At 45.0% G+C, this 24,574-nt stretch overlaps 2 protein-coding genes across 2 annotated transcripts; both read right to left on the reverse strand.

Annotated features, from left to right (window-relative positions):
• Positions 1-663: 663 nt before the first annotated feature.
• On the reverse strand, positions 664-11,116 carry LOC138204361 (zinc transporter ZIP12-like). Its single transcript, XM_069159564.1, has 13 exons — positions 10,999-11,116; positions 9,762-10,067; positions 8,793-9,113; positions 8,508-8,715; positions 7,969-8,129; positions 7,634-7,805; positions 6,755-6,927; positions 6,514-6,669; positions 6,233-6,313; positions 4,949-5,021; positions 4,598-4,756; positions 4,307-4,494; positions 664-3,231 (listed from the first exon to the last, which is right to left on the reverse strand). The coding sequence occupies exons 2-13, from the start codon at positions 10,020-10,022 to the stop codon at positions 3,103-3,105; spliced, it is 2,082 nt and encodes a 693-aa protein (XP_069015665.1). The 5' UTR covers positions 10,023-10,067; positions 10,999-11,116; the 3' UTR covers positions 664-3,102.
• Positions 11,117-11,773: 657 nt separating this feature from the next.
• On the reverse strand, positions 11,774-24,564 carry mrc1a (mannose receptor, C type 1a). The gene is made up of 30 exons (XM_069159565.1): positions 24,368-24,564; positions 23,856-24,257; positions 22,538-22,711; positions 21,860-22,015; positions 21,655-21,768; positions 21,428-21,568; positions 21,153-21,332; positions 20,352-20,509; positions 20,145-20,261; positions 19,942-20,057; positions 19,618-19,766; positions 18,717-18,916; positions 18,497-18,612; positions 18,316-18,397; positions 18,075-18,219; positions 17,931-17,969; positions 17,349-17,512; positions 17,140-17,204; positions 16,594-16,694; positions 16,341-16,480; positions 15,999-16,107; positions 15,707-15,876; positions 14,906-15,011; positions 14,565-14,797; positions 14,301-14,463; positions 14,032-14,187; positions 13,836-13,952; positions 12,950-13,108; positions 12,836-12,868; positions 11,774-12,745 (listed from the first exon to the last, which is right to left on the reverse strand). The coding sequence occupies exons 1-30, from the start codon at positions 24,435-24,437 to the stop codon at positions 12,513-12,515; spliced, it is 4,308 nt and encodes a 1,435-aa protein (XP_069015666.1). The 5' UTR covers positions 24,438-24,564; the 3' UTR covers positions 11,774-12,512.
• Positions 24,565-24,574: the final 10 nt, after the last annotated feature.

Consider the following 24,574-nt stretch of genomic DNA (forward strand, 5'->3'; position numbering starts at 1 on the left):
AGAGTATATGTTTGTGTAGCTAATTGTTTGTAGGTGAGGAAACATACATTGAACGCATCTTTATATGTGCTGAGCTGCAATGAACATGCTGCTTCTGAACAATCCCTCCTTTATTTATTTATTTTTTATTATTAATCATCATTGCCCTCTAGTGGTTTCATGTGCATTTGCATTTTAAAGGGTCACCGTTAAATCTATCCTAGTCATGGTTAAGCACCACTCAGCCTGTGATGACAGTTGTACAGCGAAGTCTGTGGCTGCGAAGGAGCTGTTGTGGGCATTAACCAGACACAAACAGAGGCTGCTTTTGAGTTGCATTATGGGAAACTTGGAATCCAGTGTCCCTGGATCCCCAATAGGGACTAAAAGTCAGGATGTGTCGGACTCTGCTGCCCTAAATTATGGTTTTGTACTCTTCTTGTTGAATTGCTAAACAGTATCTTATTTAACGTCGACCTGATCTTTTGTAATATTTTGAGATTTAATACAGAACATTTGTTAATTTTCATTACAGCCTGTGTCACTGCTTCGACAAAAAGGCATTTGTTTTTGGGTTGTCAGTCCATCTGTCCTCGGATTAGATTTTGTAGGTCAAAGGTCACTGTGAACTCATAAATTCCATGACTAGTCATAACACAATAATTAATTTGCTAATATCACATACAAAATTACATATACATGTTTAATAGAATAAATTGATGAAGTGATAAAAAAAAAAAAAGTAAATTTTTCTCTTTTTTTTTTTTAAATCTATCCAAAAGGTCAGAGGTCAACCTCCCTGTGACATTAAAATGTTCTTCTTTTCTGGCCATTATTCAACACCATAGCTCAGGAACAGATGGAGAGATTGAGACCATGTTACACACTGTATTGAAATAAAGACAGAAAAGGTAAACAAACAGTAAAATGACTCTATAAAAGTAAATAGTCTCACTACCAGCAGATATATACACATGGATCCTGCAGGGATTTGTGCGACAGCAAAAACAGGTGCAGAGGATCATTTTCGCTCAGATCCTTTTGAATCAAAGGGAAAACATTTTTCTATTTCCTGTCCTGTGTGCCTCTCTCGGCTTTTCTCTGCCCCGATGACCCAAGAGCTGAACTCCTCATCTGGCAGGTCTCTGCTGAGCGAGTGAGGACACTCGGTGTCCACACCAACATGGCCCAGATAAAAAGCCCTTCCTTCCTCCCTCCTGGCAGCAGTTGCCTTGAAAAGACGCACACATGCCAAAAAATGCCTCCTTGGTGCAAAAGAGCAGGTTTACACACAAACGAGTCGGCCTAAAGCTTTCCTGGAAATGCCAAAGGGGTTGGCATTTCTAAAATAACAGCAAAATTGCAAGAATAAGAGAAAGTGCACCGGACTTCCTCCAATTGTGTGAACATTGCTTGGGAAGTCACAATAAAGGGTTGTCAGCTTTTTCTGACATGATAGTCCAATAATCTCATGACACTGTCACTGGAACTGATTTTGCAGTTTGACAATAGGCCCAGAATGGCAAATTAACAACAATCACCACGCAATTAAACTAATCCCCGGCACAAATAAAGTAAATACGTTGACAGCTGTTCGCTCAAATTTTACAGAAACATGTTCTGATGCGGAGAGCGGCAGAATTTAATCACAAGCAAGCTGATTTAAAAAAAAAAAAAAAAAAAGGAGAAAAAAAAAATCCTCTCTTAAACCCACTCTCTGTTCTCCGTATCACAAATCCAATTTAATGTACAAATAAGTTGATTTTCTGTGTTTCATTTCTCTCATTGTGCTGATGTATTCCCTCCGTCCTCCACCTCCTCCTGCAGGCCCACTCTGCCCGGTGAAGAGCGTGTGCTCTTGTGTGGGTCGGATCGCCGCACAGTTTCTGTCTTGCACGGCAGCGAGCATTAGTCATCCAGGTTGGTGGATGAGGAGAACAAGTGGCTCAGGTGGGTGGAAGTGCCCTCATATTGGATCACAGAGAGGCCTCAAAAACAAAGAACAATGCCTCCGAGATGAGAAGCTGAGCGAGAGCAACGCTTTTCAAAAACAGGCCTTCAAAAATAACTGTTTGAGAGCAGCTTAAGCCTCGCAAAGGTTTAAGTCCGTTCTTTGTGCCTAAAATTAGAGTTTTTCATTAAGCCAATCAGGCTTTATTTATTCATAAGTAGGCCAGATGTAGGTCAATCTCAATTTCATGGGTCCGTAATGTTTTAATAATTTCTGGAATTGTTTTATAAGTTTCCTGGAAAGATCAACTGTATGTAGTTTGGAAGATTTTCTGAAAGAAACGCAGTCTTCGACTTTTGGCATTTTGAAAGGAGCTAATTAAATTCAGATTAAACAAGGGCACAAAATCTGGATTTATATTTTTAAACATGTATTTTATGAGTCCAGTTTTATTGAGTGTTCCTTTTAATTGGAATTAATTTAATCAAAGTGCAGTAATTGAACAGTTCCTTTGGGTTCCAAAGTTTGCTGTTATTTGAATGTGAAATATTTGGAAATCGTGGGGGAAATTACAAGCATGTAAAATAATGTGTCACTCAAATGAATATACAGGACAAGACCGTTTACGTAATCAACAAAACAAGTTTCATTTTCTGTCAGCGTAAAGGCTCCGACAAGAAAATAGATTTTTTTTTTTTTTTTTAAAAGGAAAGGAAAATAATTAGATTTAGAATACTTTATATATTTTGTGGGTGAGAAATCATTTCAAAATTTTGATTGTCCGAGGCAACATGAATATTTCACCGAACGACAGAAATGCACAGTTGCACCTGCTGCTGCCAAATAAACTAGACACTTAGCATCCAGATACTATTACACCTAACATACAAAAATAAATCATCAAGTATATAAAAAAAGAAAGGCTTCATAATGCTACAAGTAACATGCTGTATATGTGTGATCCAGCGCTGAAACATCATGAGACACTTGCTCGTCGAGCCGTAACGACTTGTTAAAACATCCCGGTTGCACACACTAACACTTGCATGTTTAAGGAGCAGGAGGTGATAATTAACAAGTCAATGACAATTTAAAAAAAAAAAAAAAAAAAAAAAAACACAAGTGAACGTTTGTTTCAGCTCGACTCTTCGAGAGGAGATGCGTGCGGTCGGTTAGAATTTAAGTTCGTGTTCAAACAGCGCGAGCAGCAAAAGACACGACCAACCCATGAGGAGGCCGAGGTTCTGCATGAGGAACATGAGGCACGGTCTGCTGGTCTTCACTCGACTCATCTCCGGGAGCTGAGGAAAGAAAGAAGAGAGGAGGAAAAACGAAACCTTCGGCAGTTGGACAGAAACGTGAGACGAGGCTGGCGTTAAGTCGATAGCTTTTTTTTTCTTATTGCCAAGTAAGCCCACGGAAACACCAAATTCAACGATTGCATCGAGCCCATCTAACGGCCGCTGGCTGTGGCTCAGCGGTTCATCCTGACGGGATCACAGTGGTACATCGTTAATACATTTAACACAAAAACACAAAGCGACGTGACACCGGAGGAAAAAGACAGGAGATGAAAAAAGTGGAAGGAGCACCAGAGCTCGGTCATCCTTCCTCAGCTGACAGGTCTCCAAGCAGAATTCAAAGCGCCACGATCCTGCAACTACCCTGCGTGGCCGCAGAAGCTGCTGATGCTGAGCAAAATGTGCACATTGTTGTTTCGTTGTTGAGCCCGTCGTTATCATCTGTATCGTTAATTCCTGGCTGTTTTGGCAGATTTTCTCCCGGGTTGGTTTCTACTGTTTGGGAGACTTTATGATCTCGCTTTTGCTCGTTGATGCTGTACATGAGCCTTCGGAAACTGCTGCGGGTCAAAAGGAGCAAACCAAACGCTGACTCTGAACGGTTCACTGGGAACACCGGCTAGCCTGTAGCAACACAAAGGCTAAAAACAACCCATAATGCAACACTCCCCGTAGGCGTTACACCGGTTCTTTTTCCATTCAAAAACAACATCTGATGCTGCGAACACGTTCTTGTCCAAACCTCAAATATATCGTCTTATATCAGGGTCAGTGGAGTCCAGTGCATAGGTTACTTTCCTACAAATTCTGGTCACTTTAATTTTGAGCAAATGTTTATGAGTTGACAGTGCATCTGTTGGGGACTATTTTCAGATGTTCATTGACACACATTTGGGCCTCTGGTGAGTTTTTACAGCCGCAGAAAAACGTCATCCAGAGGTCTATGGCGCCAAGAAATAGATTACACCAGCATGGTGCAACATGATTTTGGGCTTTTAATGGGACTTGTATAAAATAAGAAATAAATTAAAAAAAGGACTGCCACCAGGTTTATCCTTTTAGAGGGCTGCCTTACCATTTCTACCAGCGACAAGTAGAGAAAAATCCCAGCAGTGACGGAGAAGATCCACTGCTGCACATCTGTCTCCGAGGAGACAAAGAGTCCGATGTAGAGCCCCATGAAGGCCGTCAGAGCGCTGAGAAAGTTCATCAGCATGGCCGTCTTCACCGAGAGTCCGGAGCTGAGCAACACTGCGAAGTCCCCTTGGAGACAAAAAAGGTAAAGAAGACACGTCAGTCGGTTGTTTTTTGACCTCATCGAAAGCAACAAAGGCGCTTCGAAAAAGGAATCGCAGCGGCCTCTCACCCATCTCGTGAGGGATCTCGTGGCACAGGATGGCCACGGTGGTCGCCATGCCATTCTCGGCCGAGGAAGAGAAAGCCGCCCCGACAACCAGGCCGTCGGCAAAGTTATGAAGACTGTCTCCGACAATTACCATCACAGCCAGAAGAGGAACCCCTTGTCCTGGGAACACAAAGAGAGGCTGTGTCTGTCCAAAGCTCATCCCCAGACCGTGACGGCTGCTGTGTCGTGCCCGGCGACTAATTACAAAGTGCAACTTGTTCATCATCATGTGTGTGATTGTGCGGTTCGGGGTTTTTGTGTGGTTTTTTTGTGTTTTTTTTTTTTTTTTTTTGAAGGAGCAGTTTAGCTTACGCTGATGTGAGGGCGTCCTCGTGTCTGTATGTTCGGGCGATATTTCTGTGCACTCCAAGTCGTCCACTGGTCCCTGCAGGGTACAGATAATTCGATGTCAGAGTTGAATGAAGGGATTCACCAACAGACATCCATTACAAATCAATCTTTCCACGTGAGCTTCCTCCTCTTCGGGACCCGTCTCCGTTTCTGTAATGTTCTAGTTTTGAAGTGTGCATTCAAATGTATGTTTACAATTCAACACAAGCATGAAGTGCTTTCTGAATGATTCAACACCTCTCATTCTCCAACATCCTACATGCTTTGTGTCTTTACTCCCTCCCACACCACTCCTCATCCCCTGTTATGTAAGAGCAGAGCAAGAAGGATTTCAAGTGAATTTCAATAAAAAAATTTAACTGGGATTTGATGGATTAGTACTGTAGTGTGTGTGTGTGTGTGTGTGTGTGTGTGTGTGTGTGTGTGTGTGTGTGTCTGTGTGTGTGTGTGTGATGAGAGATTTTTGATAGACAAGGATGAGGAGACAAGGATGAGGTCAGGGTGTGCTGTAACCTCTCCAAAACTTATGAACAGCGCCCTCTAGCACAACACTGGAGAAGCAGAGAAGGAGTGAAGGGTCACTGAGGTGAAAGAAACTGTTTACACTTCGAATGGGCTCACAGTGTAACAGGTTATTACATCGATGTGTTGACATAACCACAACCACAGCTGTTGTTGGTTTTTAGAACAAGGAGGAATGAAGGTTTTTGTTTTCGTGTTGGAGGAAAATAAACATGATCTGATGCTGAATTTGGCACATTTAATGTTGCAGCTGCCGGCGAATTACCAGTAATAATAATAATTCAACGACGCACGACGCCCCTCAAAACCAACCTGAGTCAGTCAAAACACCTGGAAAGTAGCAGAGACTGAGACTTATCGTTAGCATTTCCAGGAATAATTCTAGGACTAGTCATGAATAATTGAAAATAAGTAATTGATGATATCAACCTTAATTAATGATGTTTACAATAAATTCTCATGAACACATTTAGAGCCTGGTGCGTTCAGGATAAAGTGGTACTTTGACTGCGGAGGTACACGAGACCAAAATATGTTTCTGTTTTCGTATCCTGTTCTCTCTCTTCTCGGCACCTGAAACTTGTGTGTGTCAGTGTTTTGGGGATCTGCTGTTTTAATTTCCCAAAAAGATCTGCCTTGTCATGGGTCCTACGTTCCCCTCTATCGCTGAGTAAATAACAGGGACGATGACAGGAATCAGGATTTTTCTGCCAAGAGACTCACCAGCTGTATGGTGGAGATGGACTTGCCCCTCTGTGACTGACCGTTGCAGTTCAGCTCAAGGGAAAGTTCACCGGAGTGACACTGCAGACAAAAGAAAGTCACGAGAACACCGTTGCTCAACATGCACAGTCATGACAAAAGGTGACCAGATAAAGAAGATCAGCCCATGCTTGAACTCCTCTCCGATGATACGCTACGTTTTCATTATTTTTATCTCAGTGTCAGTTTAGTGTCATTAAACAGATAAAGGCCAGAAAAAAAAAACAAAAAAAACCTCTTACGTGGCCATGGGAGGGAAGTAAAAAGGAGAATATTCTCTCAATGAGGAAAAAGCCGTAAATCCCGGCGACCACGCCCAGAATCTTCCACAGATGCTCCTTTTCTTCGGGACGGTGCTCGTCATCGTGGCCGTGAGCGTCGCCGTGGAGGCCGAGGATCTGCCGAGGAGACGGAAGCACTTTACTCCACGCCGCGGACACGGGTGAGGTTGGCTGCACGGGGATCTGCGCGACGGCCTCCTACCTGCGGTATGAGGTGCAGGAGAGCGTCCCCGGAGAGGGTTCCCACCGCCAGGCCCACAAACAGCTGCAGGATGAGAGTGTAGGTCTCCTGGCAGGAGTTGAAGAAGATGAGGCAGACGCCGAACATGGAGCCCACCGTGATGAGCAGAACCGCCGCGGTGCTGTAGCCGTACTCTGCAGGAAGGGAGAGAGAAGCTTGAGTTTGAACACACTTTTTCCACATGTGAATAATGCAGAACTGTGTCGTCAATTGTGACAAACCCTCAGTCAAAACAAAAATAAGGAAACTCCTTTCTGAGAGTCCGTTTTAAAAAAAAAAGATAGAATCAAAAATAAATTCATGGTATTCAAATTCAAGCAAAAACATCCATATCCGTGCATAATCCCACTTTACTGAATAATAATGATAATAATAGTAACAATACCCTTTATTTATGTAGCGCAGGTTACAGTGCTTCGTAGACATAAAATCAGAAAATACAAAGTGCATTCACACAATAGAATAAACACAAATAATGAAAATCGAAATTTAATGGAATAGAAAATAATATCTAGTTTAAAAAAATAAGTATTTAAAAGAGGACACTGAAGTTGCCTGCCTGATTTCCAAGTTAATTTGTGTATGTTTTTTTTGTTTTGTTATTTGTACAAGCAATAAAACCAGATGTACAACGTGACCAATAACCTGGATGTTTTTCTGCATCAGTATGTGACTCTCTTTCCCAGAGCGATCCAGTTTTACCCATTTCTTATATTTAATATCTCAACTGACGACCTAGAATGGAAAACCTCGTAAACAAAGTCACAAATCCAATACTTTATATTGTATTTATTGATGGCTGTGGTTTGTAGAGAGAAGCAATGAGGTAAAATGTCTTACTCTCCAGAGCAGTGGGCTGAGATCCTCTTCTTTTTTGCTCTGCAGACTCACAGGCATTGCCTAGCAACTGCTGAATGATGGCTGGGCAAATTTGTCTGAAATGCTCCTTGGAAATTGGCAAATGAGGATCCAGTGCAAAAATATCCACCAGCTGATTGGCTGAAAGACACACCTGATTGGAGTCAAAAGAAGAGACAAGTTGTTGTGATGTGTGATGAGGATAGGAGGCGTTTCAAATCAAGTCTCAGAGTACGTAGCTGTAGTTTACTTTGTTTAATGTGGTTCACCGTTCATTGTATCTTCTACAAACCTAATGAAATGGGTCTCAGTCTCACCTGGGCCCAATCTCTGCTCAGTCCTGCAGTTTGGTTGCAGCTGTCCACCGAACGCACAGCCACTTCCTTTGCACTTCCTGTGTTGCTCCGCCTCTTCCTGTTGTGAGAGTGTGTCACTCCTTCCCGCCCTACTCCCAACTGACGAAGCAGCTCCTCCAAGTCTAAGCAGAGAAATAAGAGGTCAGATTAAAATCAAAGTTAATCAGCGTTTCAAATCAGTTTGTTCATTTATGGAGTTATAAAAGACTAACGAGAAAGAAGGGGACGAGCTATTAGTTTTGATATGCAATGCAATCATTTTGTCATTGAAACTGCAGATAATACACTTTTTTTTTTAACCAATATCTAATAATTAATTTCACCTTTTTCATTCACAAGATTACTTTTTTTTTTTTTTAATTCATAGAAGTGTGGAAGAGCTTCTGACACAATATTTGAGTATCTGTCCTCAAGGTCTTTGAGGAATCTGTAATATCAGCAGTCTCTATGATGTCTTTTTTCAAAGTACATAACACTTCTACATGTTCTTTTGAACTTGCCTATAATCTGCAGGTTACTCGTGCAATTTAGAGATCGAAAGATGTAGTCTGTGAAGAAGGCAGGTGATGGGAGGTTCCTCCGTCTGAAACAGTGGCCCTGCAGGATATGGCTGATGAGGGCTGCGGCCAGTCGGGGCACAGCGGACTCCCCGGCACCCGGATCTCCTTTAACGTCAGCCTCCTCATGGAGACGAGCGGCATCGATACACTGCGGAGTCAAAGGTGAAACATAAGCTGGTGTACATCTGTTCGGGGCGTCACATCTGTCCGAAAACACTCTCTTACTTGCAGGCCAGAGGAGGTCTCTTGGCTGGAGGGGTCGTAGTGCTGGTTGATGAGCTGCAGGATACTTTCTGTCTCACCGGGTGACAGGAAGCGGCCGTCCTCGGCCGGATGGAGGCTGGCGAGGGCCAGAAGGTAGAACTGAAAGTTCCCAGAGGAGGAGTAGGACGAGGAGGAACGGGAGGCTGCGTTCGACACGCACAGGTCTTGCAGGTTGATTATGTAGTAGAGCAGAAGAGTCGAGATGCGCCGGTAGTCCTCCTCAGTGAGGTAAGGCCTGCCATCGTCCTCGAGGACGGAGAGGGCCACGTCTGCTGTCAGGCACTGGAACGAGAGCCCGGACCAAGAACGGAGAGGAGGAGAACAATATTGGGCGGATTTGAAGGAGGTTGCAGAACATCAGGTCATACGAGTGACTTGACTGATCTCAGATTCACATGTGGTGCTCAATAAAAGGCCTGTTTTGTTCCAGAACACTTTGTACCGTGCCTCTCGAAAAAGTAAGAGTTTGTTGTTGCTGTTTGCGTTGTGGTGAGCTGAATACAAGCCCAATTAGACCCACGCACAAATGGTAGAAGGACAGGAGAGTGGGTGAAGCACTGATCCTTGTTAGAAAGAACCTGCTCTCTTCATTTCTAAATCTTACGTTCAACGCTCGACGCACACGCGCACGCACACACAAACACACACACACACACACACACAGTCCCATTGTCAGGCCACCTGCACAAACATGTGTAGCACCTCGAAATCCACTCTACGGAGTTTATTATGTCAAACTGAGGGATGTCTAAAGCCACTCAGCATGAATGCTCCATAGAGGTCAAGGACTTAAGCCTCCACATTCACTCACATTCCAGCCGTAACAAGCACGTTTCCCGGAATATGGGACTCAATACGGGACGTAAAAGTTATTGTTCCGGCTCAGTTTATCATTTTGTGACGTTTGCATGAGACGAGTGGAGGCCTTACCTTCTCACACATGTCCTGAGAGATGCCAGTCTGCTCTGCACAGTGCACCGCCCGCAGCAGCGTGCCGATCAGGACGCCGGTCCTGTCCCGATGGAGCTGAGGCTGCTCGTCCGTCCCCAGGGGCAGATTGAGGGCCCGGAGAGCCGCCGGCAGGTAACCCCGGTCCTGCCCTTTCACCTCAAGCACTCTCACCAGCAGACAAAAATGCAGCAGCAGCAGCAGCAGCAGGAAGAGGCATGGAGCGCTGCTCCTGAAGTGCATGTTCCTACCGGGACCGTCCAAACTCCCTCAAGCTCCCAGGACCGGCTAAGAGATTGGAGACAACAAGGTGGTGATAGATAAGAAACACAGACGAGAAAGACAAATCTGAGTCAAGGTGACGAGGGAGCGGGAAGCTTTTTAAAAGAGGAGAGCAGCGATGTGTTCTTGCTGAGGGAGGCGTTAATGACCGGCCCAACTGATCTGATGGGAGGACAGGAGGGCTCGCTGGGCAACCCTTCAGCTGAGGCAGCCCTTACAGTGCCGAACACTCATGCCAAAGCCTGGGCCCCTCAGTCCACAACAAAAGGATTAGTGCAGGGAAGTGAGAGAGAGAGAGAGCACAGGGGCAGGAGGAAGGGGGAGATTGGAGAGAAAATAATTAGTACTGAGGGAAACTAAGAGAAGCTAACGTAAAGACCTTCAGACACTCAAGGGATCCACGTCTGAAGCGATGGGCAAGTCGCACAGGGGTGACGGAAAGTGTTTTTTTTTACTGCTTCTTCAGTTCGGATCTCAAATTGGACAAATTCCTGGAGTGTGTTTAAAACTCACAACTGTGTGTGGATTGAAGCAGTTTCGGTTATTCAGCAGCGTGAAACGTTCAGAAGGAGGACAGGAGCGTGCTGTGTGTGTGTGTGTGTGTGTGTGTGTGTGTGTGCGTGCGTGCGTGTGTGTGCGTGCGTGCGTGCGTGTGCGTGCGCGTGTGAGGTGATGGCTGCGAGCCCACCCCCCCATGCACGAAGCACCAGCGACGCTCAAATCTAAGCTTTTCTTATTATTCATGATCTCTGAATCATCGGGGATCAAACATGCAGAGCAAAACAAGCTTCCCAGCATCCTCCCACACCGGAGACCCTGCAGGTCGAACCAACCCGGCAACCAGAGGACCAAAATTATTGTTAAAAAATAAATAAATAAATAAATAAATCCTGAAAGCTGCAGTAACCCGAGACTGAATAAGATGAACAAAGCTTACCGGATGAGCCAGGTCTTTCGTTTCTCCCCTTCTTTGACTCTCAGCCTGCTTGTAACCAGGTTCGTCTTCCTCGCAGCACAAACAGCGGATCCAAAGCTTATTTTTGTGTGTGTGTGTGTGTGTGGGGGGGGGGGGGGGGGGGGGGGGGTTCTTGGGCATCGGTGTTGTTGGTGAAAACCCTCTTACGAGAAGTAAGAGTTGAGTAAAGCGCCTGAGGATTAGCCGCGAATGCCTTCAGGGCTGTGGTTGCCATGGAGACCGCTGCCTCATTTACAAGAATGAGGAGGTGATGATTGATGGAGGGGGGGGGGGTGGAGGTGTGGGTGGAGGGGGGTGGGGGGCAGCCCTCCGGTAGAGGTGATTGCGTGGCAGGTAAAACTTCGACACCGATATCAGTCAGGAAAACAGATTTACATCAAACACACACTGCTTTGCTCTTCTGTTCAAGTCAAACCTGATTATCTTGCTTTTATCTACAAAATGTATTTATAATTTTTAATAATTTAAAAATTTGACATTTAATTTAGTCATATGCCTCTCATCAACAACAGCAATCAATAACACTTTAAAATTGTGCTGTTGGTGCGCATCTACTTTATATCAGAAGTTTAGTGATTATTTCTCTTGCTTTATATTTGGTCCAATTTTGCGGTCGTAATGAAAACCCATCTTCTTGAATCTCATCACGGTACTCTGACATTTCAGTGTATGACATTATTGCAATTTTTCTGTTCCATCAGAGAGAGAAAAAAAAAGTAGAAAAAAGACAATTCAGTTGTATTTATTTTCATTTATTGGGCATCTATTTACAATATCCTAATCCAGAATCAGGGCGATGAACAGTCATAACAACAAACAACCCGTATTAAGAAAACGTTTTCACATTTTCTTGAATTTAACATGTGAATGTTCTTGGTTAAATTGATTGGTTAAAGTAAAAAAAATAAAAAAAAATCTGTACACATTTCACAAATCACTATCATGTTCAATTTGTTTTTGATTGTTTATTTATATTATCTTAATTCACTTAGAGCAGTGCCAGTGCTTGCATGAATTATTATAGCATAATTATGATAATCAGTATCTTCACTTGCAGAAAAAACACAGGAGTTTCCCATGTTTTCCACATGGGACACATGTTATCACATGTATGACATGTTATTCACGTGTTGCAGCATATGACAACATGGGGAAAATATGTGGAAAACCTTTCACATGGGAATCTGCACGGGCTTCACACAACACACCATGAACACGTTCCCAAAACCACGTTTCCCGTGTGCACGATCACACGTGTGTGTGGTCACGTGTGATCACGAGTTTTTGCACATGTCAAATTCACGTGTTTTTTCTGTAAGGGTTTGATCAGTCCTTTCCAAAGCTGAAAAAAAAACAAAAAAAATCACTACAGGGTTTGTTTGAGATCCAGTTCCCGGTGACGTGATCCAAAATAAAGTTGAAGATCTCCGATCACGTCGTTTTCATCGTGCTGTTGACCTCCGACCTCCGACCTCTCACGCTTGCTCGTTCTGCTCGATGTTGTCCACCAGGCCTTTGGTGTCGACGGCGGCTCGGATCGGGTTGTTGAAGTACAGCTTGTTGTCGAAGGTGCAATCTCCCAGGACCGGGGTGCTTATCCGTTTACGGAAGAGGAGGAAGGCACCGAGTCCAACTACGGCGATCACAATTAGTACGACAGCCACCGTGATGCCTGCAGAGCCGTGCGAAGCCTCTTGAACGACATGGGCTGAAGAGACAAGACGTACAGAAGTGTTATCCGCGACAGAAGCATCTCATGCAACGCACAGTATGACGCCGATGAATTTCATGAACTTACCGACGGATGCTGGCTTCTCTGTCGGTGGGATAACTGGAAAGAAGAGAGTGAACAATCCGTCAAGAGTGACTGTCGGGTCCGTCAACACGTTAAACAACAGCTGACTGGAGTTACCTTTTTCTGTTTTGCAGATGTAAGGCCGATATCTGCTGCAGCTGTTTGTCGTCCACTGTCCGCTGTCAGAATTAATGTCCACGCATGACTCTGAATTTGGCATCCCCGCTTTCCAGTTGGTGTAGTCCACAACGCTGTTATCGATCCACATCCACTCATCTGAGACAGAGAATCGAGTTACTTTAGTAACCAAAGCAGCACACACTTCTGTATTGTTATTTTATATATATATATATATATATATATATATATATATATATATATATATATATATATATATATATATATATAAAATTTGTATTAGTTTTCTTGGGGTCTTAAGCAAAGAGCCAAAGAAACTATGATTTACAGACAGTGGCATCTTGAGAGGAGTAAAAGTGTTTCCTAAAAGTGCAGAAGGCTGATTATTTTGTCATCCAGGTGTTTATAAGAGTCTTTGTTGAGTCTTAATCAGAAGTTTAACTATTCACTAAAATTTGTTTTTCTTGTTTTCTTCCTTACTTTATGCATTGCGTTGTATATCAACAGCACGGACAAAAATCAAAGTGTCCAGTGTGGATATGAAAAGCTTCGAGTACATTTGTCACTTTTAAAAGGAGACTACTGAACATAAAAGCATGAAAATAAGCAGCAACGAATGGAGACGTTCAAGTTTTGTATCAACGGGTGCATTGGACCGTAAACTCTGGCTGTGAAAGAAACAAAAAAGATTCCTGCGCACTGTTGGTCACTTGTACTCACGTTATCATGAACATTTCACCTTTACTGTTCACGAAAGAGTTTCACAGGATGATTTTTTTTTTTTTTTTTTTTTGAGGAGGAGGAGGATCGGGGGTGGGGGTTCTTTTAAAGACACGAAGGCTGAATTTAGCTCCAGTGTGCTCACCGTCATGAGACTTGTACAGACCGATCCAGAAGGTTTTGGCACCGTCCTGCAGCAGCTCCAGGTTGTGTTGTATGAAGCGAGCCTCGGTGGGGTCCTGGATACTCAGGAGGGAAGCACCTGACCGGCACAGCACAACGTTACGGTTCACACACGTGGAATGCGAAAACGTTATCGGCGTGCATTCTTCACAACGTACCCATTTTAAGACATGCGACCGAGGCGTGGGCCCAGTTGTCGACCATGGAGCCGAGGAAGGCGTAACAATGGCCTCTGAAAGGGATCCAGGTTTTTTGCCTCTTCGATGATTCTGGACAGTTGCCAGGAAGCTGCGGGGGCTCAGTGGGAGGTATGTCTGTGAAGGCAGCACGGGGTTGAATCTCAGTCTTAAAAACTGCTGACTAATCACGCTTTCAGTGCTTGTGTATGAAGCGCAAAGAAAGAGCAGTAACAGAGAGATTGTCTGACCTGGTGACTTTTTGCAAAGGGAATAGTGGGTGTCGGAACACGGTGCTGTCTTCCATGTTTTGTCCACGTCTATATACACACAGCCATAGTTTTTAGGCTCAGATCTGCCCCATTTGGTGTAAGACAGCATCCAGTCATCAACCCACTTGAAGCGACCGCCAGTCTGTTAAAAAAATAAATAAAAGATGGTGGAAGTTTATGCAGAGCGAGAAAGGGAGGTGTCAATTTTGAATTCCCGTTTCAGCGGCGGGCCCGAGCGGTTACCACGTTGCTGTTGAGGCCGATCCACACGGACTCGTTGTGCTTGGAAATCTGCAGGGTGATGAACGCCTGGGTCACGGGGTTCAGGATGCTGGCCAGATCCGCATCATCTGCCTGGCACTGTCTCCTCGCCTCGTCCCATTTCATCTTCTGGCCCACCAGTTTGTAGGAGTCGTTGCCGAGCTTGTAGAAGGCCTTCGGTGACACGGTGGTGGGGTGGACCACAATCTGGGAATCTGAAACACAACATTTAAAAAAAAAAGTACTATTGACCCCTGAAGGCTCGATAGTTCGTTCTATCAGTGCGCTTTAGGATCACGTGGCCCTTCTAGTACGCCGCTCACCAATGTTTCTTTTACAGATGAAGCCCTGTTTTGAGTGACAGTCTTCAACCTTCCATTGTCCCATTTGCTTGGGGGTGCTGCCCACCATGACCACACAGTCAAACATCTACGAGGCAGAAACAAAAAAATTAAAAAAAAAAAAAAAAAAAGTACGTTAGTTCCCCCTGGGTTTGTACCATTTTCAGATCCTCGCAGTTGCTTTCTTTTCTCATGACAATATGCAGACATTTTCATGCAAATCTTGAATAAATTTTGAATAAGTGAATTGTTCAGATGAATAATATCACAGACATATGAGAAAATATGACATATGCACAATCTGTATATGCATTTAAGCAGAAGGATAAATCAATCCTGCAGTAGGGGACACTGGAAGTAGTAACAATACACTGTAAAAAGTCTCCTGTATTCAAAGTTTTACTCAAGTAAACTTTCAATGAAACTGTCGTGAAGAATTTGGCCTTTCCGACGTTGCTGTAGTTACTCTAATCAATCATTGGTTCATTATTGATGCATTAATATGTAAGCAGGATAAAGATTAAGCCGGTTGATGTGCAACTAATTTTGAAATTGCTGGGTAGTTTAAATTGTAACCATGGGTTATATTTCATAAACTCAACACATTTTTAAAAAAGGTAAATCTTAGTCTGAAACGTAATTAGTAAGTCAAGCTTTTTAAAAACAAATGTAAATGGGACAAAAAGCACAATAATTCTTTAATCTGCGTGTTGAATTAGAACAAGTGAGACACGCAGAGGTCGACAGAAAAAGGTCGGAGAGAGAAATTAAAGTTGAAACAACCTCATCAATGAAAAAGCGCCCGTCAGGCGCCGACGTCGGGTGCCCTTTGGCCCAGTTGGTGTAGGGAATGCCTTTGCCGTCCGTCCACACGAAGTGCATCTCCCAGTTGATGTCATTCATGCCGATCCACAAATCGGTGTTGTAGTGGAGCATCTGAGTTGTTAGGAATGCTAGGAAACAGGAAAACAACTCTCTAAAACTGTGATTTATTCCCACATGAAGTTTGACCTTTACAGACGGCTGTGAGCAGGAGCATCATGCTGCTGCTGCCGCCGCCGCCGCCGCCGCTCACCTTGCTCTCTGTCGTTGAGGATAGAAACCAGATTTCCTCCCTGGGAGATGCAGTGCGCCCTGGCGTCCTGCCAGTTCTTGTTGTCACTGCCCGAGACAAATTTGTAGCACTGTGCAAACAAGATGAATTTGCAGCGTTTGTATGCGCGTTAGAATAACAAGTTGATAGCAAGTGTCCATTCGAGCTTGGTCAGAATGTGAGAACACATTTTAAAATAGAAATCCCATCCTGGAGGCAAGGAAAAAAAAAAACAACAACAAAAAAAAACAAGACACGCTTATGACGAAGACTGTCGCTGTTGTGTTGGACTCATCTGTGTGGTACAGAGTTATACGTGGTTACCTTTCCCCGGAAAGATAGCCACTCTGGTGCACAGCCTCCTTTAGGAACTGTGGTTGGGATCATTGTCGTATTGACGAAAGCGCTGCTTCTTTTGCAAATGGACGGCAGCTCCATGCCACAGTTGATGTCGTTCCAGTACCCTGAATAAGCAGAAGTTAGAGAAAACAATTGAACGAATGACGGGAGGACTTTAACGACAATCCGATATTTACCAAACCGGGGCAGTGCGCGGGGCCCTCGGCACGAGACTCACCCATGCCCTTATATATAGTCACACAGTTTTCATCATTGTTCGCAAAGTTGGGCTCGTTGTGTTCCCACGCGGCGTAAGTCACGGGGGTCCCGTCCAGCCAGCTAAAAATGAAGAGAAGGAAAATGAACGTGACGTCGCCAATCGCAAAACTCAACACGCGCGTGCGTGTCCGAGTCCAAGATAAATTAGCCGGTATTAGTGTTTGTTCTTAAAGCTGCAGTGCGGAACGTTTGTCTCCCCCTTCTGTCGGAGGGAGTGATTACTAAAGCACTGTCGGACACGTGCTAATGTCACGGGCTCTGCCGTGGCGTTGCAGGTGTAAAAACGGTGGGAAGTGTTTTGAGCGTCGGAGCCCCCTGAAAAATCACATTCAATTAGGCCTCGTTCAGGTTCAAGTTAATCGTCTCGGCTGGCTTAACTTCCTGGTTCACGTGCCCCCTCACCCACAGAGCGTGCCCAGTCTGAATTCATCCAGCCACATAACAGACGTTCATTTGTACTCGTAAAAGTCACGCACTCCAGCTTTAATGTTGTGGTTTTATTTACCTAAATGATTTATCCAAATTTACTAGCATGCCGATGTAGTACTGCCCTTCCGAGCCTTTTGCTATCTGTTTGAACAAAAAGATAAGAGACACATTAAATTAAGGGTAACTCGGGCTTTTTTGTTGTTGTTGTTGTTGTAATAGCAGATTAGGATTTTTCGGAAAACATTTTGAACTTCTGTGTTTAGTGTTAAAATCTGGATTCCTTGCCTGTTTCCAAAGGAATTTCCTCTCACTGTCCCCTGTGATGACCACTAGATCACCAAAGTTTTGTTGGCAGTAGGCTCTGGCATGCTCCATCGGCAAGTTGTTAATGTTAAAGAAGTACTGGGTGTCGTTGTATATGAGCCATCCATCTTCTGTGGTGTTGTACACTGCAAAGAGAACACAACGGCAATACTAGCAGCTCTGCGGTGCAGCACGCCAACATCAGCATGCACACAACGAGCTGCTGTTTATTATCCTAATTTAGCACGTTAGCAATGCCCTTGCCACCTCGCTATTTAACACAAAAGTACAGCCGAGACCGGTGGGAATGTCATTTGTTTACGTATACATTCAGTGCACAAAGAGAAACCTCTGAAAGCCAAAAATGTCAAGAGAAATTTTGGGTTATCCTTCAGACACCAGAAATGTTCGCACAAAATTTCATGGCGATCCACTGAGTCATTGTTGAAATATGTCCGTCGGGACTGAACGGCGCGTCAACCGACTGACCAGCTTTGTGTAACTCAGTAATTCCAGGAAAAGAAAAGCAAAAGAGATGGAAGCTGTTCTGGAGGGGAAACGTACCTTGTGCAACTACAGTCGGCTCAGGTTTGGGAGTGTCCCCTGAAAAATATAGGAACCACGAGAATCACAAACTTTTAATTCAACCGCTTTGTGTGAACGGATCAACGCGAACCGGATCTCCGTGACGAGACGGCTCCGAGTTACCTCTGCGTATCTGGCAGATCCAGTCATTATAGGCCTCGCAGTGCCGGTCGTTCCAGTGCCGTCCATAGTAGAACTGAGCTTCCGCACAGTGTTCGTTGTCGTTGTGGTTGTTTGGTTCCCCGTAGCCCCAGTTCTCAAAGCCGAACTAGGTTACAGTGGATGGAAATACACATAATTAGGCCAGGGTTGAGAACGGCAGTGAAGTAAAGTCGTCTGCGATTGCGGTGAGGTTGCTACATACGGCCGACCCGTCACTCCAGACGAAACCTTCGTTGACACCCTGGAGGCTGAGGCCTATCCAGGCAGCGCTGGAGCTTTGAATCCTTCACCAGAGCAGAGACAAGAAGCACTGATTACCTAAATGATTAATTAGCCCGACGTAAATTCTAACACGTGCTCGCTTCTAGTGCAAGATAACGTACTGAACGCTGTTCAGGTCGTGCATGCTGTGTATGCTCATCAGGTCCCCGCCAATGGCCCGGCAGAAGTCCTGCGATTCCTGCCAAGTCTTCTTGAGGTCCTTTTTTTTCTTGTAAACCTTTTTTTTTTTTTTTTAACGAGTGACAAAAGACAAATGTGTGTTTGGTCTCATGTTCTTGAAACGGCACAAATTTCACACGCCGGTACCGTTTGTCGGCTCACTTTGAAACAGACGTTCCGGTTGGCGACTCGCGTCCAGCCGGACGCGCAGTTCAAGGGCACCGTGGTGGGCGGAACCGTCGTCACGTGAACGCCCTCCGCCGGCTTCTTGCAAATGTACTTCTCCTTGTTGCTGCAGCTGACGACGTCCCACAATCCAGCAAAAGTCCCAGTCGTTATGGCGACGCATCCTTGATGTCTGTCTTTTGTTAAACACACCGGCAGGGAGGACAAATCTGGATAAACTGGGCTAAAAGATCGCAATCGATCGGCATATCAAGGAACGTGTGTCGCCGGGTAAATAATGAATTTGCGCGGCGGTGAAAGAAAAGATTTTGCATCAATGCACGATTTTAGTCTACGGCCACTAACATTTAGCAGGTATAGCAATTGCCACGTTTACCATCTTAGTTTAGCGACTTCGCTTGTTAATTAGCATTGAACACTAGCTGCATCTCAATTCTGCAGGAATTTTGTCGTAAACCAAATCAAATTTGACCTTATGACGCGAGAGGAAGCATAAACATACCGTGTTAACATATCACTGAAGAGGGGGACAACAATGTCGGTGCTAATAGTTGTCGAGACATCGCATTCGGGACGAGCTTCGAGGAGGCAATGTGCGAGCTAAATTATAACTATTAAATGAACCAAACATAATACTCTTCATACTTTTACATATTATAAAATACTAATAATATATATTTCTAATTCCTTTATCTCTTATCTTAATCCGACCAGTTGGACCCCAGGATGACTCGCAGCCACTGTGGCGGAAGCTAACGGGGTTGAACGAAATAAAGAAGTACGTAAAACTTATATATATGATACATACGGCTCGCCGGAGTAGAATTCAAATTATGTCTGAAAAGATTTACAGAGTCTCAGTAAAAGTGTGCTCTACCTGGCATGCCCACGTTGAAATGGGTGAAGGTGACCTTTCTCCTGGTCGTCCACCTGAAAGTGTTTCTGTCGGCTGTGTTGGACAAACCGGTCCAGAAATACTTCTCCGGTCTCAAACCCACCAAACTGACCAGGAAAGCGTTCTCATATCTGCACGACAAAATATAGAAGCAGAAAAGGTGAGCGGCATCCCGAATAAAAGCTCTGAACTTGTTTTGGTTATGTGGATGATGGAAATGGATGTTCTGGTGTTTTTTTTTAATGAGTGAACTATTGGGAAACTCCTACATACATACATACATACGACATAAATGTGAAAATATACCTGTCAGTCACATCCACCAGGTGAGCGCCGGCCTCTGAGCACGCCCGCGTCGCCTCATCCAAAGTTTTCGTCTCGGCTCCGACGTTGTAACAATGCGAACCGTATCTGACGGAGCCCTGAAGAACAAAAACGCCGTGACTCCGAAGTCCGATATCTGTGTTTTATGATGACACTCGTGTCTGAAAGGAAAGGACGTCGCTCACGAGCTTGCAGCCCGGGTTGGTTTCCTCCTGGGTGCCTTCAGCTTGTTTAGTGGAGGCTCTCTTCTTACAGATATACCCGTACGTCTTCTCACACATGTGGTCCGCCCACTTCGCATCCTGCGGGAGGAACGCACAGATGACTAGAGCCGCGGGACGGTCAACGAAATGTGGATTCTCTCACCGCATTTGGACAGCCGTGGGCGTTACCTTTCCTCGGACGAGGACGCAGTCCTCCTGGAAGCCGGCGGAGTGAGAGGGCTCTCCGCTCTGCCACTGGGTGAACGTGACCTGCGAGTTGTCGGACCACTCGAACAGCATCTGGTTCCGCTGATCGTTCAAGCCGATCCAGAGCACGTCTGCCGGCACTGAGGTTTTGAGATCGCAAAGACAGACGCAAAATGGTCACGACGTTTATCTTCTCGAGTTTGGTCTCCCAGGTTGGTCTCGTGTTCTTTAAAGTGGCTGTAATCAGTGTTTTTAATGAAGACGACGTGAAAATTCAGCAGCTGAAGGGCCAAATATTTCCCTCAGGAGATGGTAGGGACCAAAAACAGCCAAAAGACAGTTAAAAATGTGGACTTGCATTCATCAGGTGGTCGGAGACGCGGCACGATTTGCTAGTTCTCGTTCGTGGAGAGTTGGAAAGACGATCAATATGCTCGTCTCATAGCTGTAGTTAATATGAGACTACAGCCGGCAGTCGGTTAGCTGTGCTGGAAGGTGGATTTTTATTCCTATTGGACAGAGCCAGGTTTCATGGTTTACCCTGCTTTAAGCATTTGTGCTATGCTAAGCTAATTAGCTGCTAGCTGAAGCTTGATATTTACCGAACAGACGATGAGAGTGGTCTCAGTCTTTTCATCTAACGCGAATGTGAAATAGCATATTTCTCAAAAAAATGTGAAAATATTCCTTTACTTGGTAAACAAAGTATCTAAGTATTTGCCATCTTGCTCCTTCTAGCCTGGATCATTATTGTTTTGGAAACACGATTCATTTTACACTTACAGTAGCCAGACTGAGATATGATGAAGCTCTGCTCCTCGATGTTGTGCACGCTGGCCAGATCTCCTCCCTCTTTGCGGCACGCTGCCGAGGCGTCCCTCCACATCTTTTTAGTCCTCTCCAGGTAGTAGCAGTTCCCTGCATAAGGAACCCAGTGATTCGGGCAGAAACTGGGCTCTTTACCTGCGGAGAACAACACACTCAGTTGCAGGTTTGTACTATGAAGAAACGGTTGTAATTGTCAACCAGATTCTGATCGTGTCAGATGAAGGTTTTACTTGGTGGTGGGGGCAGACCGGTCAAGTTCCCTTTACGACAAATGTAACCAAGTTTCTTGGTGCAGGCGTTGCTTTCCCATTTTGAGGCTTTTCCAGCATTGAGAGTTGCACAGGTGAGACCCGGTTCTGATGAGGGATGACCTGTTGGAGACGCAGATCAATGCATTATTTAACAGTAAATGACAGCGTATAAAAATCCCATCATACAGTGCCATGTGTTCACTAACCCGGAGCCCAGTTTAAATATCTGAAGGGGTTTCCGTTGCTCCACTGCCATCCACTCTCAAAATCCAAGCTGTTCAGCCCGATCCACAAAGCTGATCCCAGGATATTGGTCAACCCTGTGTCAACACATGCATCACAAAGCAGTTCATCTCCGAGACCGAAACACCGTGTCGTTTGGGTGGCGGACAGAAGGTTATAGCTTCGCACCTGAAATGAACGACTGCTCGTGAAGCTCCACGATGCTGAGGAGGTCGGCTCCCTGCTGCAGGCAGCTCTTCCTGGCCTGGTGCCAGGTCAAAACCGACTGAGCGTTCCTCTGATACTGAGCCCCCGTGACCGGGTCGGTGTCCCAGCCGGAGGACGCTGCATGATGGTAAAGACACGAAATGCACCGCAAGTTAGAAAACCGCGGGAAAGGTTTTACCTCACGAAGTGCTGTAACACCTGTTGACCTGAACGGAGGACGTGAGTGTGAATAACTGTCTGAAAACTGGAAAATAAAATTGGAAGCAGATTGAGAAACACCTTCTACATCCTTATCTAGGACTGAAACACTGGTGGGATTCCTTTATTTTCCTGCTCCTTTCCTGCCCCAGTTTTAGAGCAGCGTCAGGGGAAAGACAGGCCCGTGAGAAGAGGAAAACAAGGACAGTGCTGTGTTGACAGCTCCACGAGAGGAAGTGGTGGTGTTGTTCTACTGGGGCAGGAGAGGAGGTCAGAGACCAGACCTGCATGCGCTGACCTCCTCAGAGAAATAAAACAAGATCATTCTGCTGGGTTTGATGAAAGTCACGGTGAAGAGCTGCAACCGGTCCCTCAAAAACTCTCCAGGAAGGCTGATCGCAGATGTTAAGGTGACTGAAGCCACCTGTTACTCACGCTTACCTCTGGTCGGACAGAACCCCCACTTCTGGTCTTCGTTGTAATCTCTCTCTGTTGCACACCACAGCTGTCCGTCCGACCGACCGTCCTTTGTGCATCCAGCGTACCACTTCTCCTGGAACTTAAATGGGAACTGACAGGGGCCTCCGAAAGCATTGCCCCCCAGTGTGAAAACCTCTGAGGAGACACAGATCAGGGAGTTGAAGATAATAAGAAATCTGTTAAAAACAAAGTCCGAAAAAAAGCACGCGGACACGTAGTCATTACAGCAGTGTGTGAACATGCACATTCATTTCCTACGATAACGGCCTCTAAACAATTTCTTAATGGACTTCACTATGTGCTTTTGTTCCGATGTTGAAAAAGGGCCTTTGCCAAACTGCTGCCACAAAACACTGTTTAAAATATGAATTGCAAAGCTTTGGTTTGATTAAAATGAAGTGAGCTGACATAAATCCCTACAAAGAGCCACAGACCAAAAGTACACAAAAGCACATGGACACAGTGATAAAGTGTCATTCATAATGTACGGTTGAAATGTTTTGGCGAGAGGTCAATTTATTAGATTACCCTATACTTACAAAACTGACTGGAATCAAGTCTAAAAGTAAAGACTGTGGTGAAGAGTGCCTTCACCTCAACCAGAACTCGATATCTAAGGCAGCAAAATCTCAGCAGTCGACATGATATGTGCTTGTGCTCTCTGAAAGTTGCTGAACAGGTTTGTTCACCTGTATGTTCTCCAAAAGAAAAGTTTAAAACCACCATGTCTTGAAGCTCAAGGACAGTTTCCTTAAATGTTTCACCTCTCGCAATGACTTTGTTTTATTTTATTCGAACATTCGTTTCACCGAGGATAGATTTTATCGCACGAAATTAGTTATGAATTTAGGACCAAAATCTGCTTTTAGCAAAATGTGGTTCGAAAATCCAGAATGAACACGCGATGTAAGCCTCAGATCAGTTACGGATTTTCAGGGTGGTGCCGTATAATAGAGATTAATAGAAGTTGTTGAGTTGCTAGTGAGTGCATCTCTTGAACAGACCATTCTTAAATGTCATTTAATCCACCTGTTAGTTGGTCCGCACGGCAGATATTACAATATCATAACAACTGTAGCACTTCGGTTTTATCTATTTGTTTGCACTTGGAAACACAAATACTTGAAAACAGTCTCTGAGACATGAAGACATTATCCACGACATTGTTAAACAGCCTCTGAAACTTATCTCCAAACTTCCCATGAAGCTGATTTACACTGCAGTTAAGCTACGGTTGACAATATTATGGCTTTGCTGACTGTCGACTCAGATTTCCTACCTTGGTACCCCTTTGAACAAAGGTCTCCCTGAGTACCAAATATCCTCCAGCGACTCCAGAGCCCCAAGCCTTTGTAGATCATTATGTTCCTCTCGTTGCGGTTGCCCCAGTTTAAGTGCAGGTCCTGGTCTTTGAGGCCGAACAGGGTCTCGTTCTTGCACTGCCAGTGCTGGAGGACGTTGCTCTCGTCACACTCGAAGAGGAGCACCTTCACCCAGTCTTGTATCTCGGTGGCGCCCAGACACAGTTTGAGGGACAGACTGAGGAGGCGCGACTCGGACGCCCAGCGAAACTGCTGCTCTCTGGCATGAGGGTCACACTGGGCCATCGTCAACGAGGTGGCGCTCTCCACCCTTATGCACTTGTTGTGGTTCTCGTTGAAGATCAGGAAGATGCCGGTGTCTGGAGCAAAAAAACAAAAACAAAATAAAAACAGAAGAACTTCAACGACATGGCGGCATACACCAAATGATCTGAAGAATCACAGTTAAACTGATGTCCAGGTTACATACCTATTTCAGCGGCGATGGAGAGGACCTGCAGGAGGCAGAGGACCACCGCAACGGTTGAGCAGGGCAACATGATCCTCGGGGTCTGGTTCGCACTCAGCGGTGGATGAAGCTGCAGGAGGGTTTAGCGGTCATGAGAGAAGAGGTCCGGTGTGTGCGAAGGTGTGCGACATAGAGCGACACTGACACAGAGACATGGTGCCCTCCCCT

The sequence above is a fragment of the Embiotoca jacksoni genome, unplaced genomic scaffold, assembly GCF_022577435.1.
Source record: "Embiotoca jacksoni isolate LCO1_2020_lvr unplaced genomic scaffold, fEmbJac1.0.p SCAF_25, whole genome shotgun sequence".
Lineage (NCBI taxonomy): Eukaryota > Metazoa > Chordata > Actinopteri > Embiotocidae > Embiotoca > Embiotoca jacksoni.

Bases quoted from the DNA above. Each gene is read 5' to 3' on its own strand.
- mrc1a (XM_069159565.1), bottom strand. From the start codon at position 24,437: ATGTTGCCCTGCTCAACCGTTGCGGTGGTCCTCTGCCTCCTGCAGGTC. The intron at 21,569-21,654 runs GTTAGTGAACAC...CGTCTCCAACAG, and splicing joins ATATTTAAACTGGGCTCCGG to GTCATCCCTCATCAGAACCG. The intron at 16,481-16,593 runs GTGAGTCTCGTG...CTGCTTATTCAG, and splicing joins GACTATATATAAGGGCATGG to GGTACTGGAACGACATCAAC.
- LOC138204361 (XM_069159564.1), bottom strand. From the start codon at position 10,022: ATGCACTTCAGGAGCAGCGCTCCATGCCTCTTCCTGCTGCTGCTGCTG. The intron at 4,495-4,597 runs GTGAGAGGCCGC...TTTGTCTCCAAG, and splicing joins CGAGATCCCTCACGAGATGG to GGGACTTCGCAGTGTTGCTC. The intron at 3,232-4,306 runs GTAAGGCAGCCC...TTCTTTCCTCAG, and splicing joins ACTTGTCGCTGGTAGAAATG to CTCCCGGAGATGAGTCGAGT.